This window comes from Neodiprion virginianus, chromosome 5, assembly GCF_021901495.1.
Source record: "Neodiprion virginianus isolate iyNeoVirg1 chromosome 5, iyNeoVirg1.1, whole genome shotgun sequence".
Classification (NCBI taxonomy): Eukaryota; Metazoa; Arthropoda; class Insecta; order Hymenoptera; family Diprionidae; genus Neodiprion; species Neodiprion virginianus.
The window spans coordinates 35378690-35396050 of NC_060881.1; the positions used below are offsets into that span (position 1 = coordinate 35378690).

Consider the following 17361-nt stretch of genomic DNA (forward strand, 5'->3'; position numbering starts at 1 on the left):
TCATTATATATATATAACAAAGTAGTTTCAACTATGCTAGTGAGATGATAGTATTGTACTTGAATCGTTGAATAATGAAAAAAACAATTAAAAAGAAAAGACGTATTCAACATCGCTAACGCCAGCGAGACTGGATGGAATAATATACGCCCGCGACAGAAGCACTAGAAGCTGTCCGAGTGAACGAAAATCAATTGGTAATTGAGATTGCCAATCGAATGGAAGAGAAAATAATTCTTTTTTGGAATTTGAACATTTTGCGAGAATTCAGCCGCATCGTAAAATGGATTGCTGTCTATTATTTTTATTCGAATATTGCCAAGAACAGTTAGTTCACGTTTGTAACTATAAGGTACCTACCAGCTTCTATAAACTATTATACTCGACATTTTTGTTTTTTTCTTGGATGGATTGTGAATAAAATTTGCTCAATATAGAGCTCTCGCAGTGCATCGTGAAGCAGTAACGACTTGTGCGTGTAATCATAAACAAATAGATGTACCTCAACGCGTATCGGTGTACACGCTGTGTGGTCAGGTCCGCTAGTCCAGCCCCTGCCCGAGACTCACGACAGAGCGGATGCTGGGGATAGATCGATGTCACGTGGGACCCTCCGGAAATACCAGCTTCCTAGTTTTGCTCACCTATTCTAATTACGTGCCGCGTCCGTGGCCGGATTCTGACAGATGTTCGCAAATTTGATGAGAAAATATAAACAAGCTCATTATACTCTTAATTCGAAACAATTCTTAATAGGTTGAACAGCAGACCTACTCCGTCTTCTTCTTCTACATTTTTACATTTATATTTGCTCGTGCGTACGTTTGGATCTCGGTCATATCAAAACTGTGGAGAAAATCCCGATTCAATAACTATCGGAACATATTATTTCCTCTATCAATCAGAAATTTTTTTTTCAAACTTCCACAAGGATGCGATCCACATTATTACATGGTAACGAGCTTTTTCCCAAACCTTGCTGGAATGGAATGTTCGTAAAGGGATGAGAAATTAGACGGTATCATAAGGGGTACCTGTACGTACAAACTGCATAATGTCTATCCATATAAACATTAAAATCAACATCTGCTTGACATGCATGTTATGTACATTCGAGGATGGTGAAGGAAGGGGGGTAGGGGGGTGAGGAGGGTGAGGTCTCAGTACACATCGATACATTATACCAATACGAAGCAATTCCTTCCGCTGGCGGAAGCCGCGTAACAGTTAGGCACAACGATGGTGGCATAGATTTCCCCGCGCACGCTCTGCGGAAATGTGTCTACCGGTAAAAATAGCTAGTCCAGATAGTGCATAAGAGGTACGAAAAAGTAGGTACGACGTCCGGTTATGGCTGTTGATGGAGTCTGCAGTGATGCTGATGGCATGATAGCTCTCTGTGATACGCTGATATCGCTTGCTATTGGGAATTAGGAGGTATCGGGCTTCGCAGTGATGTCAAGTTGATGATGATATACTGATGTGATCTTGAGGGGAGTCCAACCAGAATCATTCGCGGCCATCATATATTTCGCCACTTCTCCTGTCTCTCCCTCTGCAGCCTACAATCGCAGCCATGCGATTACGCGGCGCTGCAAAGGAACGAAAGGGTTCGAAAATGATGGAGTGGGGGCTCGTTGCTGGTTACCACGCTATAACGAACGTCATCGGAATATTTGAAGGCACCCGAAGTAGATGTCAGTCTTCTGTGAGCTGGCGAACAGCTTGTTGGATTTAAGTTGCATCTTCGGGGGTCAGTTACACGCTTTTCGAAAAGCGCACGTCAACGTGCGTGTCACACTTCGGCCTTTCCGCTCCACAGCACATCGAGGGTCGACTTGGTTCTTGCCTTTTTCCATTTACCATTTATACCGCACACCGCTTCTACAGTGTCGAGTCATGCCCAATTTTGAAAATAAAACCTGAAAATCAAATCTCATTGAAGTCGCAAAGCGATATACCTATTGTACCAAGATCAAGTGAGTGTGTGACGTCCACTTAATGTAACAGTGGAGCTTGGGAGTTTTCAAGGCACACAGGTATAGGTATAACATCATCACATTGCCGATACTTTGATCGATCATGTTGGATAATAGTGTCAGTTTTGTACCGTATTCTACATCTCGTTTTCCTCTGTGTTACAGTTTGTTACCAATTCGGATATAACTAGTTTTTGTTATCGTGGTAGGAGCTGAGGATGGTGAAACTGATGAATGGGAAGTGGGAACAAGTTTTTAGCGATATTGTAATCGGGAGAGGGGAAAATATCGTGATATTTATTACACGCGGTTCTCCCCCAGACCGGACACGTACAATTAACGCTCACAGTGTTAGGTTTGCTGGCACCCCAGGAACGATCACTGCCCCGGATTCGCACAACTTGGCAAAGTCGCGATATTCTCGTCATGGATCATTTTTTCTTTTTTGCTTTGTCCTCTGAATCTTCGACTTCTTTTTATCCTCCGATGTATGCAACCTATGTAAGACCACATTCCAAGCACGTCAGAAGAATGCGAAAGAAAAAGACAAAGGCAACGTATTTGAACTACACTGTGCTGGAAAATGATTATTTCGAGTTCTCTTAGGCGTAAAAGTTATCCGATTTCGTTACATTGGTCAATATTTTAGACATCTTGTGGACATGAGTCCATTTTGTGTTGGTTGCCAAGGTCTTCAGATTACAATGAAATCCTGACACCGTCGCAGGGTAATCAACGATGAGTAACATTTGCTGTTAGGATTGATTGATGGACAAACTACAGTGATGAATGATGGAATAATTTAATTGTGGACTTTCGATTAGCTTTATCAGAAACTTTGAGTCCATTTTTTCCACTGTCTCAGTTCTTCCATGCTTTTGCTTCTCTCGTAAGTCCACCCTGTAGCAGGGATGTTAAGGGAACGGTGGCAGTAAATGATTCGTCACTAAAGCGCAACCTATTGTTTTCACACTAATCGTTCTCTAAAGATTTCCGATTCCAAAATGACATGTCCTTTCAGTTCAGAATCGTGTACTCCGTGTTTGAGAGGAAAGCACCCACCGTGATAAAATTGTGAGTTCCATAACGTGTATGAAAGTCACCTCGCGATATCTATAGAGTTAGCGATTTTACGATCAAGTATTAGTACGCATGATTAGTGGCAATTCGATAATTTTATATATATATATATATATATATATATATATATATATATATATATATATATATATATATATATATATCCTTCGACATACGAACACATTTTTCATATCATCGACTTTCTCGATATGCCTTAATTTGAAAAGATCTCAAAAAATTATAACACTTCGAGAGCGCGTCCTTTGTACTTCGCAGAGGTATTGACGTGTTATGCGCTGGCAGCCGCTTCCTGGGTAGGGGTCATCTAGTCGTTGCAGGTGCCCTGGGAGAACAAAGAGGCTGGCTGACGGTCGCAAAATTCAAGCAACGCAAGAAGACGGAAAACGGGGACGTGTAGCGACCAAGAACGTGGAAATTGAAAACGCCGTTCAACGGCGTTGTCAAAATGACTGATGCCTTGAGAGATCCAGAGTTGGCTGCAGACTCGGTGAGCGCCGAGGATGCCAGAGCATCACTGAACGTGGCTTGTCAATCAAAGTCGAAAGACAAAGCACTCCCCGAGAGAGGTACCTGGAGTACGAAACTGGACTTCATCCTGAGCGTGGTATCCATTTTTGCTTTTCCAATCTACCGTCCTGAAGGCCACGAGCGGGCTGTAAAATCTTTTTTCCCTTCAAGGTCGGACTTGCCATTGGACTCGGTAATGTGTGGAGATTTCCGTATTTGTGTTACAAAAATGGGGGTGGTGCTTTCCTCATACCGTACTTTTTGACGCTGATTCTTGCTGGTATCCCGATGTTCTTTATGGAGCTGGCCCTTGGGCAGATGTTGACCATAGGTGGTCTTGGGGTCTTTAAAATCGCTCCCCTCTTCAAGGGAATCGGCTACGCTGCGGCGGTAATGTCCTGCTGGATGAACGTCTACTACATTGTCATTCTGGCATGGGCCATCTTCTACTTCTTCATGTCAATGAGAAGCGGTTAGCATCTTATACTACTTTGAATATAACATCAAACTCCTTTCAATGCCTCCCAGGGCATTACACATAGGTATAGATATAGGTAAATAAGGTTTGCAAATTTAACGATGATCTGCAAATGATCTGTTCTAGATGTTCCATGGCGAACCTGCAACAATTACTGGAACACGAAAAACTGCGTTAACCCTTACGATAGAAGTGGGATTCTTTGCTGGAATCAACATACCAGCAAAGGTGTTATCAAGGTCTGCTCTCTGAACCAGTTCAACGTCAGCGCGACAGATCTCACCGACCCCGTGAAAGAATTTTGGGAGTTAGTAGAGGATTTTTTGCGTAACACAAAACAAAAGTCATTGCAGGCGAAAAATCACCGAGATCAATTATATAAACTGTTCTTTTCAGGCGACGGGCACTTCAGATCAGTGACGGAGTAGAACACATGGGAAGCATACGCTGGGAATTGGCGGGAACTCTTCTATTGGTTTGGATTCTCTGTTACTTTTGCATTTGGAAGGGTGTAAAGTGGACTGGAAAAGTTGTATACTTCACCTCCTTGTTCCCTTATGTTCTTTTAACTATTCTACTAATTCGTGGGATCACTCTGCCCGGTGCCATGGAAGGAATCCGATTCTACATCAGCCCAAATCTTTCCAAGCTCCGGGAATCCGAAGTAAATGAAAGAAAACATGCAGTTGGTTACTCACGACTGCTATCGATTGTTCAATTAATCCTTCACGAATACTATATCTCTATCCGCAGGTATGGATCGACGCTGTAACACAAATATTCTTCTCTTACGGTCTCGGCCTGGGTACCCTGGTTGCCTTGGGCAGCTACAATAAGTTTACGAACGATGTGTATAAGGATGCTTTGATAGTCTGCTCGGTGAATTCTTCAACGAGCATGTTTGCCGGCTTCGTAATCTTCTCTGTAGTTGGATTCATGGCACACGAACAGCAGAAACCAGTTGCCGAAGTTGCAGCATCCGGACCCGGACTCGCCTTTTTGGCATATCCCTCGGCAGTTCTTCAGCTGCCAGGAGCCCCATTGTGGTCTTGCCTCTTCTTCTTCATGCTTCTTCTCATTGGCCTCGACTCGCAGTTTTGTACGATGGAAGGTTTCATAACGGCGATGGTAATTCGAACATGTTTACACGACTCACGTTAATCAATTGTCTTTATGTCCAGGAACGAAAATTTTAAGGCTTATGAACTGCTATACCGTTAAAATATTGCAGGTTGATGAGTGGCCACAGCTGTTGAGGCGACGCAAAGAAATCTTCATTGCTGTTGTATGCGGGTTGTCATATTTGGTTGGTTTGTCATGCATCTCGCAAGGTGGCATGTACGTTTTCCAAATCCTCGACTCTTATGCCGTATCCGGTTTTTGTCTGCTTTTTCTGATATTCTTCGAGTGCATCTCAATCAGCTGGGCATTTGGTGTAAACCGCTTTTACGATGGATTGCGTGACATGATCGGCTACTACCCACTTGCCTGGTGGAAACTATGCTGGACTGTCACAACGCCAATGATCTGCATCGTGAGTAATATAACCAACTTGGGAAGGACTTTTCGACAGGTCAACGCTGCAATGAATTTGTTTAGATACAATTTGGATGTGTATACGCAACTTTTCTCTCGTTTCATCACTAGGGTGTATTCATCTTCAATCTCGTGCAATGGACACCGGTAAAGTATCTGGAATACGAATATCCATGGTGGTCTCACGTCCTCGGTTGGATAACGGCCTTGTCATCAATGCTGTGTATACCCGGGTACATGATTTACGCGTGGGTGACGACACCTGGAGATTACAACACGGTAAGTTACTCGAATGCGATTTAACCGTCCTACACTATCTATACTATCCTCAGGTTTTCCGCACTTCTAATTCACGCATCACTTTCGAACGATCACCCTTCTGACTTTGGATATTCACTTTTTTTGAAATATTACGGATTTTATAGCAACGATGTCTTTTTGTTTCATCCCGATTTGACTTATTGCTAGTCGACTTTCCACACAAACATATTGTACACGACATTATTCGCCTCGGAAATTATTTTACACGGAATTCATTCAACACGGACTTATTGTGTACCAGTATTATTTGACACAGACTTCTTTTATAATACGGGCGTTGTTTGAAACAGCGTTCTTCCATTAGGACATCCTACTGCGGAATATTGGCAATGAAAATATACTTACGTGCAACGGCGTCTACTAGGACGTCCCGGTACAAGAACGCTGTGTCAAATAACACCTTTGTAGAATAGTAGCTGAGGCAAATAATCGTGTGCGATACGTTTGTATGCAAAGTGGCCTGAGGCGCATTGAAACGAGGCGAATTGGACATTCCTCAGATTTTTAGATGACTATGAATGCAGGCGTCCCAGCGTTCAAGCCAGGCAATTTTAGGGCAAATAGAGAAAAGCTTTGTGGAAATAGGGGCGTATTAGGGTTTCATCATTTTTATAGTACAAACCAAATGAATGAAAATTAGATACGCAGTGTCTAGAGTGTCCGTTATTGTGGTCGTTTTGAAATTTTTTCGATTAATTAAATCCCCTATGAACATAAAAATTTTCCGATAATATTGACGCGTGCCGGGGGACAATTGAAATTTTCGATATTTCCAAAGAACAAAATAATTTAGAATGAGCGCACGTATTCCGTGGATAACGACACTCAATTAATCCGTAAAAATTATGGTTTACTGAAACATAAGAGATTTTTGAGATTTAATGTATTTTTTTTCGTATTTTAAATTGGAAGTACAAACATGATTCTGATAAGTATCAAATAGATTTCCACATTCTATTTTAGTTTATGAATAAAAAGTAACCGACTGGCAAAAATAGGGGGGATTTAGAGGAAAATTGACTGCTTGTGAAAGAAAAAAAGATGGGCACTTTAAGGGGATCCACTTTTTAGCTTGAGAATGTAACTTGAAAACTTTCAACGTCTCAGATTAGCTTTAACGCAGAATAAGCTTTTACCGCCTTCTGTAAAATAATTGTGCTCGCTCGTTGTAATTGGTGTATTATATTGTATTTCACTAGATTGTACTGTCAGATTTCCATGAATGTTTCATTTTTATGATATGAATCAGTCAGCGTTACTGACAATTCTACGTTCTTTATTGTATCTTTCAGAAATTCAAGCTTCTCGTTCGAATAGAAGACGATGTTGGGAGCTTGCGCGTCAAAATGGGCCAGCCAGGGGTGGAGCTGAGCACATTGTAACGATGTAACAATTTACATACCCTTCGTGACAAAACTGATGGAGGTAAATCGCACGCCTTACCTCGTTTGCCGCACGCATCGAATCTAGACGCAGGATGCACGTCAAATCGTTGACGGTACACAGATTTTCGTTTGGATTCAGCTACGCACTCAATCAATTCACCCACATCTAACTTCAAATCAACATTCGTCCAGCTTCTCGCCAGTTTCGAGGCCGTTAATACGTGCCAATTAGCGAAGCTGTCTGAGAGTACGTTGAAAGTTTTCAATCCGTATAAATGTATCATCCCTCGTCTATGACTTGGTAACAGCCCGCTTGCAAATACTTACTATAACCATCAGTAGACTAGTATACTATATCTTAGATGTGAAAGTGTTCGGTAATTAACTGTTCACCTATATTAATATATATAATATCCAATAGTATATATGTATATGTATATGTCTATATATATATATCATTGGATAAAATCTCAAATTTGTACGATATATATATATGTGTATGTGTGTATGTGTATATATATATATATATATAAATATATATATATATATACAGACCTCTTCCCCTAATTAATTAGTCAAGGTATAAAAGTCCAAAAGCGATAGCGTACAATCGAGATAATCGGGCTCAGATTTGGACTATACACAGTTAATCAATAATTAATAGCATTAAGTTAACTGTCAATGGCGTAGAAATTATAAGTAGACAAGATAAGTGAAACATTGAGAAATTGTTATTGCTCGATACCGCTAGGTACTCTACCCCACGAGAAAACAACATCGTGATGGACGAGTATTTCCCTCGCATTCACGGAGCCTAGGTATAAGGAGAACGATCGTGATGTATAAGAAACGGCCGAAAATTTGCAGCAAGATCTTTCTACACTAGAGGCGCTGGCATTGGTAATGTCAGGATTTTTAAATTTAAGACGGGAAATATCGTGATCACGCGATACAAACAATAACAAACGGAAGCCATGAGCCTAACATTACGTCACCAGCGCTACCATGGTGGACATTGCGAGAGAATGATCTTTCTCCTATTTCCTGACCGCAAATAAAGGCAAAACGCCCGTGTCGATCGTATTGATTATATCTAGGCTCCGTGTTCGCATTGATCAGATCTCCACCCACGGAATGCTCCCTTATTAATGCCAAGCAGGGCGTAGCATGTCAGGTAACCCCGATTTTTCACAGCTTACCCGTAGCTCGAAGTCGTTCTCTCGTGGTACAGAGCATAGAGGAGACTGTGTTATAACAGCATAGATTTATTCTTACGTATAAGTTATTTCGATGTAATATATATATATATATTATCAGTTGTCACTTCAGGATTACGTTGAAGTAGAATTTAAAATTGCCACACATTTCCATTGTTTTTTTAAAGGAAAATATATCAGTTACATTATTGTTGTCGTTGTTCTTGTATTAGCATAATTGAAATTGACCTAAGGGAAAGACCGATTTGAACATCATTTGGTTGGACGTAAGTGGTAGTGGATATCGTGAGAAATGACAAACGTTGTATTAGACATGGGATGGAAAGAAACTAATGAAAATGGATAATCATAAGTATATAAGTTTACAACACCGGAATGTATTATCCCATTGGCGTTTCATGCATCAATAAATCGTGTATGATACTTAATCTCACAACCCATGCCATTGACATGATTATCTACGATTCTGGCATGCCATTCCTCACGGAAAAAACCTTCGATTTAAAAAATTCGTATCCCCAATTTACAAATAACGTTAAATTTCCATGAAGAAAAAAGTTGAAGGTACGAATTGACACCCAAGTTGGAGGTTTTTGTCCGTGAGGGATTACCGGACGGCACACACCTATATATCTACATACATAGCAAATACATGATCGTTTCCGGGAGCGGACCGGTTCTACACGGATCAGTCCTACAAGTGAACAGTTCTACAAATTCACTTCGAAAGGTCCACTTTTACAATTAGTATAATAGCGGTTCGACAATCCCGTTTCTACTAGTGGCGATTCTACGAGTTCGTTTCTCCCGATTCATTTTGGAAAACATAAACGTCATCATCACGTAGTAACGGTTCGACAAACAAAGATAATTTGGTCGTCATTCTCACTGCCAGTTCCCCAAACCGGTAGCAAACGACTTTACAAATTAGATTCTGAACGGACTAATTTTTCTTCTTTTTGAAGTTGGTTTCGCTTTTTGAAGAAGTTGGAATTCGACTCTGGAATAATGAGAATGAATCAGATTATCTTCTTACCTCGACAAACTGCCATCGTTTTATTCGATTCCATTCTTACTTCTTCAGTTTCTCCGTTTGTTCACACTTTCAATTAACGATCCTAGATTTTTCAATTCTTTGGATAAAAACGCAACTGAGAACTACTGACTGAACCACGTAGTTCAGGCTCGCGGTATTTTGCTGTTGCGACGGTACCCATTTTCATGAACATCTTTTTGCCGCCGCCGTGCCGCGTCAAATTCATGCCCGTGAAAATTCAATCTTGGTGGGGTGTTTGTAAAACGCTAGAATTAATTCCGAAACCGGAAAATCTCGCTAAGCAAGGACACATCTATCAGATATTCTGTACGGTATTTATTTCCGATCTATGCAGGGATCTATTAGAGCCCTTATATGCATAATAAGTTACGAACAAGTCCAGATGCAGATTGGACGAAATGCATAGGGTCCGAATAGGTCCCTATAAAGACCGGACCGATTCATTTATCCAAAATTTTTAGTAAGGAAATTAGTGACATGATAACGACAAATCAAATGGTATGTTGCTCTGTCTGTCTCTCTAAAGTTCGATTTAAGCATATTACATCATATTCTCTGGTTCCATTATTATGCGCGGAGACTAATTTTGAACAAGTTTTAAAATCGTAAATATTTCATAAGATGCGATAGGTTTCAAAATCGTAAGGTTCTTCGAACTAGAAATTATTCGATATAAGAAGACAATGCCGTGATATTAAAAATTTATTTGCCTGGATCAATTTTCCCAGCAGTACAAAAATGTTACAAACTAAATTCTACATGCTAATAAATTGTAGTAATTTACTTTAAATAAATTTAAATTCAAGGGTAAACCCAAAATAATTAGATAATTAATATGTATTAAGTTAGTTAAAAATATCTTGTCGCATTCTATATTTCAATATGTATAATTAGGTACGTATATTTATAGTTGTATAAACTCGTATGGACGGAAATTGTTACCGCTCAGCATAAACTGAATTGTTGATGAAAATAATAACTACAAGTAAAGGGCGGAGGGGCGGGTGGGGCGATGGAGGGAGAGGGAGGGAGAGGGGCTTAGCAGCGGCCAAGTACAGTCGTTTGAATACATATTTACAAGATAATCGATTGGAAAATAGAGATGTTAGCAACAAATCACTGTTTCTTTCTTAAAATAATTTAGCTGTCATAATATAATATCAAAATGAAACTATTAAAATATCTTGAAATATTTTGAAATCCTTATAATTAATCGAGATTCGCAGTAGCGAATCACTGCCAAATATCGGTAGGCCAGTGATCGCTGTTACATATACTTGTAAGCAGTGTTGGAACAACTCCCAATAAAACTTGAGGAATGTGCTGAAAGTCACGACTAAGAATTTAAATGAAAATCTATATATTACTCACAATTATAATGGACACATGATGATATCTGTATAATTTACTGAAAAAAGAGATAATTGTAACTTTCGGGAGGACCACAGCTAACTGTTCTTACACGACCTCTACAAAATGTATGAGATTAATAATGCATACAAGATAATTGTCTTAGATAAAACTATGTTGTAAACGTTCAACACTGCTTATATATATATATATATTATATATATGTGTATATATATATATACGTATTTATTGTACATGGGTATTATATATGTGAATGTGTACCAAGGCCGTGAAGAGACCGTGAAACGGACCCCTCACACTCGAGCGGAGACCACTGACACCGGTTCATGCACGTTAATGCAAGGCATCAAGTCTCTTCGGGTGTTAACACAAGACCTTCTCGATATACTCCTGAAACGTATCGTGAAAATTAGACCAATCTCGGGATGTCTTGGAAGGCTCGATTCAAGATATCTTTACGGTATACTTTTCAACAATCAAGAGTCAGATCTGTAAGTTGTAGTCGAAGCATCAATGGAGAATCACCTCGTCACACTTTTGTAACAGATTGAAAAGTGACAATTATTGTTTATATGCACGTATGATACCTAATAATAATTTAAAGCTTCTGACTTCAATGACGTTCTCAACATTTGTTCACCTTTTTCATTTTGATATTGTCTACATTCAATAGCTACCGTCAACATTTGATAGCCAATTAACGATGTCTATGGACGGTTACAGAGAAACCTCTAAATTATCAATTATATTTTATGAAAGTAAAAAATTGGTAACGCCTCAAAGTTCAAGTCTGTTTCGAGCGATTTTAGAAAAAAAGTTACTACATGTAATTGATTAATCTTAATAAGAGCAACAATGCCACACCAAGACCAGTATTGAGAATCTTTTTGCTTGCCGAGCTCCTAAACGTATCTGGGTCTCCCATTTGAAAAGTATGCTCAGGACTGGACATCCGTCCATCTCCTCCATTGCTGAACGCCAACACTCTCAAGTGGTAAGCTTTCCCAGGACTAAGAGTTGTTATATATCCCTCGAGTGCCGAACCAACTGGAACTATTGTATCATTGGCCGTGCTCATATCTTGGTCGACTTCCCACACACGGATTTTGTATCCGATTAACGGTTCTTCCGCCAAACTTGGCTGAACGTAACGCCAAACTACTTTAACAGTGGACGGATTGATACCATAAACGTTGACAGATGAGGGAGGATTTTGCGGCGCTTTGCGGTAAGTTCTTTCTAGGTAACGTTCGCTCTCTGGCCCTTCACCAGCGGAGTTATACACCATTACTTTGACGAAATAGTAGGTGTCAGGCTGCAAGCCAACAACAAGGGCCCAAGGACGCTTCGAACGCGACAAATAATACACAGCATCCTCCTCCGCATTGTCTTTTTTCCAGTACTTCAGCCTGTGACCTATCAATTTACCATGGACTCGTTCTCGCGTTTCTTCGATTGGCAACCAGGTGACGTTCAGACTTGTGCTGTTGTAACTTCTCGCGTAAACCTGTTGCGGAGCGACCAGCGGCATCTTTTCAGCACTGAATATTGTCACGATTTCGGAAAGCGGTCCAAAACCAACATCGTTGGCAGCTTGAACTTGCACCTCGTACTCTGTGTAGTAATATTCCGAAGGAATGTGCACAACCGCCATATTCGTGTTCCCGTATTCCTTGAGCGCAAGAGACTGGAATTCTATTTCCTCGGACTTTCGACGCCAATAAATCTTGTAATATATCCCGGGTCCGTTTTGCTCCGAAGATTTCAATGGCGTCCAGGTTATCGTCAGATCCCCGATTTTACCGCCACCGCCACCTATGTTAATCGGCGCCATTCCCGGCTTGGCGGACGGTGTGCTGTACTGAGGCGACGGACTTGACGGATCGCCAATACCTAGGTCATTTATCGCTGAAACGCGAAATTCATAGGTTGTGTGCGGGTTGAGAACATTTTCAAGATATGCTTCTTTACGCCCGTTGTACCTATCGATTTCGATAGCCGTTATGTCTGTAAAATAAAATTGATAAAGATAGTGAAAATTGCAATGCAATAATACTCAATATTGTGAAAGGTCAAAGTAAATTACAGCGCTACCAGAATTGAGTCTCTGGAACCGATAGTATATTGTAAAGATTGGTAAGTATTGCTGAAATCAGACTACTATTGCTCACTTGTAATGATTCAGTTTTGACCTAAGCGAAATTTGATGTGATGGCAATTAGTAATTAAAAAGATTTTTATACCATGAAGTGTCAAAAAACCGTTTCTGTAAACAAGTGTGACATCGCCTGAATGCATATTTCATCAGACATTTAACCCACGATAGTGTAGTACAATTAACGAACTGGAAACTTACTTTCAGATAGTAGAAACCATGTTTCATTCCAATTCGTTCTTGCGCCAACACTATACATAGTGATAGGTCTGCCATTAAATGCTCCGTCAGTCCACTGAAGGGTCACCGAAGTTTTGACGACACTTATGACCTGTACACCTCCTGGCGGACCTGGTGGGCCTTCAACAATAACGCTTGCCCTACTCGATATCCTACCAACTGCACTTTTGATTATACATTCATAGTCGCCGGCATCGGCAAAAGTCACGTTTACTAAATTAAGAAGCCCAGCATCGATCTGTAGCCGTGGATTATTTATCAGATCTTTGTCTCTTATTCGTAGCCCGTTGTGTGTCCATATGTAAGCAACATCTAAGATTTCCTCAGTCTCGGCGCGACAGTATAATGTCAAGTTCCGCATCACTGCAGTAATTGTACGGCGATACAGACTCTCAATAAATCTCGGGCCACCTGCAATTTCCACATAACACGTTACTTCCTAAGTCGCAGAGTTTTGACTTGAAGCTTTATCGAAAAATACATCGGCTACTTACGAAGTACAATAACTCTTCCCCGGGTTTCGTCTGTTCCATACTCATTCGAGGCTATGCAGGTGTACATACCCTCGTCATCGCGTGAAACTGGACTTATTATCAGGTTTCCATTTTCAAGCATACGCCTCCTTCCCCCAGAACCAATAACATTCCCATCTTTTTTCCATACAAACTTTGGTCGTGGCGCAGCTTCAGGGTTGCACACTATCGTAACATTCCCACCGTCTGCCGCGTATGTTTCTGACTCCATAGGCCTCTTTTTGAAAGATGGCTTCAGTGCTGTAAGTATACGAAAGATCGAACAATTCTTGTGTCAATATATGGTATTTGAGTATTCAAAATTCAGAAGAAGCAACTCACACAAGACTCGTAATTGACCTGAAGAATACTTTGTTCGAAGCTGATTTCTTGCTCGACATTGATACATCGCCTGGTCTCTCTCCGGATTGAGATTTCTTATTGAAAGTACATTGTCTTGTATGGTGTATCGATCTCTATCCTCAAGTGGCAGTGTATACATATCTAGTATTTCACCATTCCTAAACCACTTGTAATCAACATCAGGAATGCCAAATGCTTCGCAGGTCCACGTTAAATCACCCCTGTTATCCATGTGTTTGTCTACCAGCGGAATTGTAAAGTTTGGAGCAGCTTGTATGGTTAAAAAAACTGAATTTTCTATTGAGGCTCTGTTGTTTGAAGCTCTGCAAACATACTCTCCTTGGTCTTCTACTTGGACTCGTGGAATGATTAGGACACGGTTATAGTTGGAATAAACTGCACCACGTGGTAGATCAGCACCTCTGCGTGTCCAATTGTAAGATGGAACTGGACTGAAAAAATGATCAAATGTTACCAGAAATGTGTGACAAATATCAGGGGTGCAAATTTTTCGACAAACAATGCATACTATCCAAAGGCGATGCATTCAAGCTGAACTTCTTCCCCGGCTACGGGAGCTTCAGGAAAGACTTTGGGAAAGTTGTTGGTGAAAGTAAGCTGCTGAAATGTAGCTGAAATCAATGTTACCATGTTAGAGGAGAATCAACATCTTAGTGAAACCATAGGTGGTAGAATTATTAAGAGACAAGACTCACAGTGAGGATTGACTCGGAGCGGGAAAAAAGGGCCATTTCTCCCAGTATCTGATGCGACACTTTGTACATTACATGAATAATTTCCTTGATCTATCGATTCCAAGGCAGAAAAGTAAAGGGCACCGTCGTTGGAAACAAATACACGCTTATCCTCCTCAACAAAGTTGGGGAAGTAATCACGAGTCCAATAATATTTGACACCAGGAAAATGTTGAGGAGGATCGCAATAGATTGCTTTTCCCCAATTTTGATCACCCTTCTCTTGGGAACGTTGCAGATTGAACACTAATATGTATCCAAAAGAAAGCACTACACTTTCTGACACAATTGTGCCAAATTCATTGCTCGCCTTGCAATGATAGGATCCAGGATCTCCTTTCTGAAACATGGTTAAAGAGAGAATGGACAACGATGGGTATTCCCTACGTAATTGCCCGATGTACCTTAGGGATAATTACCTGCTCAGGTTCGTAAATAATAAGAGTTCCTCCGCTGACAGTGTATCGACTGTTTTCCAAAGGGTTGATCCTATTAGCAACCAATCTATCATTCTCATAGATCTCTTTAAACCACTCGTAGGTAGGTGTTGGGAATCCACCAGCCAAGCAGCTTAGAGTGACGTCGTTGGTTAACTTTCTTTTGGACAAGTCAAATACGGTGTCGACCGGTTGCTTAATGAAGTAAGGACCGCGTGGCACTCTCAGGGGATTGTTAATCTCAATGCCGTACTGGTAGGTACGGTCCTCCTGGACTAAATTGTGCATGCTGACAATAGAAGCTTCGCATATGTACAAAAGCTCCTCATTCCCGGTAACCTTCTCGAATCCCCATCTTTTCAGGCTATTACTGAATGTATAAACCAAGTAGTCCTTCCCTTGCACATTATCCAGGGGCTCGGGCAGGAACGCATTATCCATGTTCACGAGCTGGCTTCCATCTGGTTCGTTAGACCAGTAGCCACCCTGCTGCCTGATTCCTGTGTACCAGCGTCGATGCTGCGGATCCTGCCATTGCAACTGATACATGAGGAACCCATGCTCCTCAAGAGAATCAACGCTAACCAGGTCACTCTGATAGGCCTGACAGTTCTTGCGAGCTTCTGCCCGAGCCCTCAAGGGACTCTTTATGAATCTATAGCATGACTCTTGGTGCCTGATCCAGTACTGGGGACATCGATATATCAACTCTCCGTCGCCTAGATCTTGTGCAGCGACAAGGATGACCCAAGTAGTGACCAAAGCGACTTGCAACCAAAGGCCAACCATGGCAGAACAGGATTGGTGTACGGCCAAAGTTTGCAGCTACTTTTATTATGATATTCTAATCAGAAAAAAATAGCATTACGCAACTGCACGGGTCACAGTTTACGGTTTGTAAGCTAATCGAGGATAATTACCATATGAAGAACCGTCAAATCAGATAAAATTACAAGTAATTACATCAGAAATCAAAATGTTGAAATAAAAAGTAAAATAATCAATGCACGCTCTTCCGAGAATCGGATTGTTTGATCGTGTGAAAAATTTATTTTCCGTGGTTTCTCGTGATAAAATTTAATACCTAGGGAGTGGCACGGTGCACGACGGGCGCACCGTAAACAATAGTGAGTGAGGCGTTGCGTCGCTCCGGGGTTCAAGCTAAACGCAGTGATACGACTCGTCAATGAAATCAGGAAAGATTATCATATCGCTGTTCCGCTTACCTTGGTTCTTATCAATGTTATCTTATCACAATATCCGGGACACGAGACATCGACACGATTATCGCGCGACAGTCACACGCGACCACTTCTTGGCACTCGTCACATTAGTCAACGGTTAACACGACACGCCTTGAAAAAATGTTAGATGGTGCTGCCCCCTTGTGGAATGCTCATTAAAGATTAGTGAGTAGCGGTTTCTGACATGAAACAAGTATTTCAAATCAATTTTCAAAGTACCTGGACGGTAAATGCGCGTCGGTAACCCAGTAATACTCTGCCGACTCTGCCGTACTTGGCATGACGAAAGCAGTAGATAATGCAGAGACTTACCATCGCAAACTGCCACTGTAGTGATCGAAACTGAACAATTTGCGAATATTAACATACGATAAGTATTACTGCACCATAAATAACTAATTGACAAACTTCACTTGGAGTCTCTTAACTCTGTGAAAGAACTAGATATCACAAGCAACTTTAGGCTGACCGTAAGCCAGCCCTCGAACTTCCCGTGTTCGTCGCTGCAGATTCCAAGTTCACAGAAAAAACAAAATCTTAATATCCATTTCAAATTTCGAACTACATATTCAAATTCCTAATTACCGAGACAAGAACCTTCAAGCAGAGAGCTTCAAGTACTATATCACATGAAAATATGATAATTTTTTTTTAATTTTAAACCACTATAATGGATCCATCGTTACAAATTGTGGCAGTCGGA

At 40.9% G+C, this 17361-nt stretch overlaps 2 protein-coding genes across 6 annotated transcripts; one reads left to right on the forward strand and one right to left on the reverse strand.

The window, feature by feature from the left end:
• The first annotated feature begins 1691 nt into the window (after window positions 1-1691).
• LOC124304466 (sodium- and chloride-dependent GABA transporter 1) lies at window positions 1692-8714 on the forward strand. Of its 5 annotated transcripts, none has more exons than XM_046762740.1 (10): window positions 1692-2045; window positions 3001-3053; window positions 3336-3684; window positions 3759-4059; window positions 4192-4372; window positions 4462-4729; window positions 4819-5193; window positions 5297-5599; window positions 5713-5880; window positions 7215-8714. In XM_046762740.1, exons 3-10 carry the CDS (start codon window positions 3526-3528, stop codon window positions 7302-7304), a joined length of 1845 nt encoding a protein of 614 aa, XP_046618696.1. In that variant the 5' UTR covers window positions 1692-2045; window positions 3001-3053; window positions 3336-3525; the 3' UTR covers window positions 7305-8714. The 5 variants fall into 5 exon arrangements, with proteins under 5 accessions (XP_046618696.1, XP_046618695.1, XP_046618694.1 ...); XM_046762739.1 differs by having other exon boundaries at window positions 1692-2039; XM_046762738.1 differs by lacking the exon at window positions 3001-3053.
• A 1551-nt stretch (window positions 8715-10265) lies between these two features.
• On the reverse strand, window positions 10266-16762 carry LOC124304465 (contactin). Its single transcript, XM_046762736.1, has 8 exons — window positions 16641-16762; window positions 15397-16258; window positions 14939-15317; window positions 14752-14854; window positions 14202-14674; window positions 13842-14120; window positions 13309-13758; window positions 10266-12959 (listed from the first exon to the last, which is right to left on the reverse strand). Exons 2-8 carry the CDS (start codon window positions 16201-16203, stop codon window positions 11773-11775), a joined length of 3678 nt encoding a protein of 1225 aa, XP_046618692.1. The 5' UTR covers window positions 16204-16258; window positions 16641-16762; the 3' UTR covers window positions 10266-11772.
• Window positions 16763-17361: the final 599 nt, after the last annotated feature.

Bases quoted from the DNA above. Each gene is read 5' to 3' on its own strand.
- LOC124304466 (XM_046762740.1), top strand. From the start codon at position 3,526: ATGACTGATGCCTTGAGAGATCCAGAGTTGGCTGCAGACTCGGTGAGC. The intron at 4,373-4,461 runs GTTAGTAGAGGA...TGTTCTTTTCAG, and splicing joins CCCGTGAAAGAATTTTGGGA to GCGACGGGCACTTCAGATCA. The intron at 4,730-4,818 runs GTAAATGAAAGA...CTCTATCCGCAG, and splicing joins CCAAGCTCCGGGAATCCGAA to GTATGGATCGACGCTGTAAC.
- LOC124304465 (XM_046762736.1), bottom strand. From the start codon at position 16,203: ATGGTTGGCCTTTGGTTGCAAGTCGCTTTGGTCACTACTTGGGTCATC. The intron at 15,318-15,396 runs GTAATTATCCCT...ACCATGTTTCAG, and splicing joins TTATTTACGAACCTGAGCAG to AAAGGAGATCCTGGATCCTA. The intron at 12,960-13,308 runs GTAAGTTTCCAG...TTTATTTTACAG, and splicing joins ATGGTTTCTACTATCTGAAA to ACATAACGGCTATCGAAATC.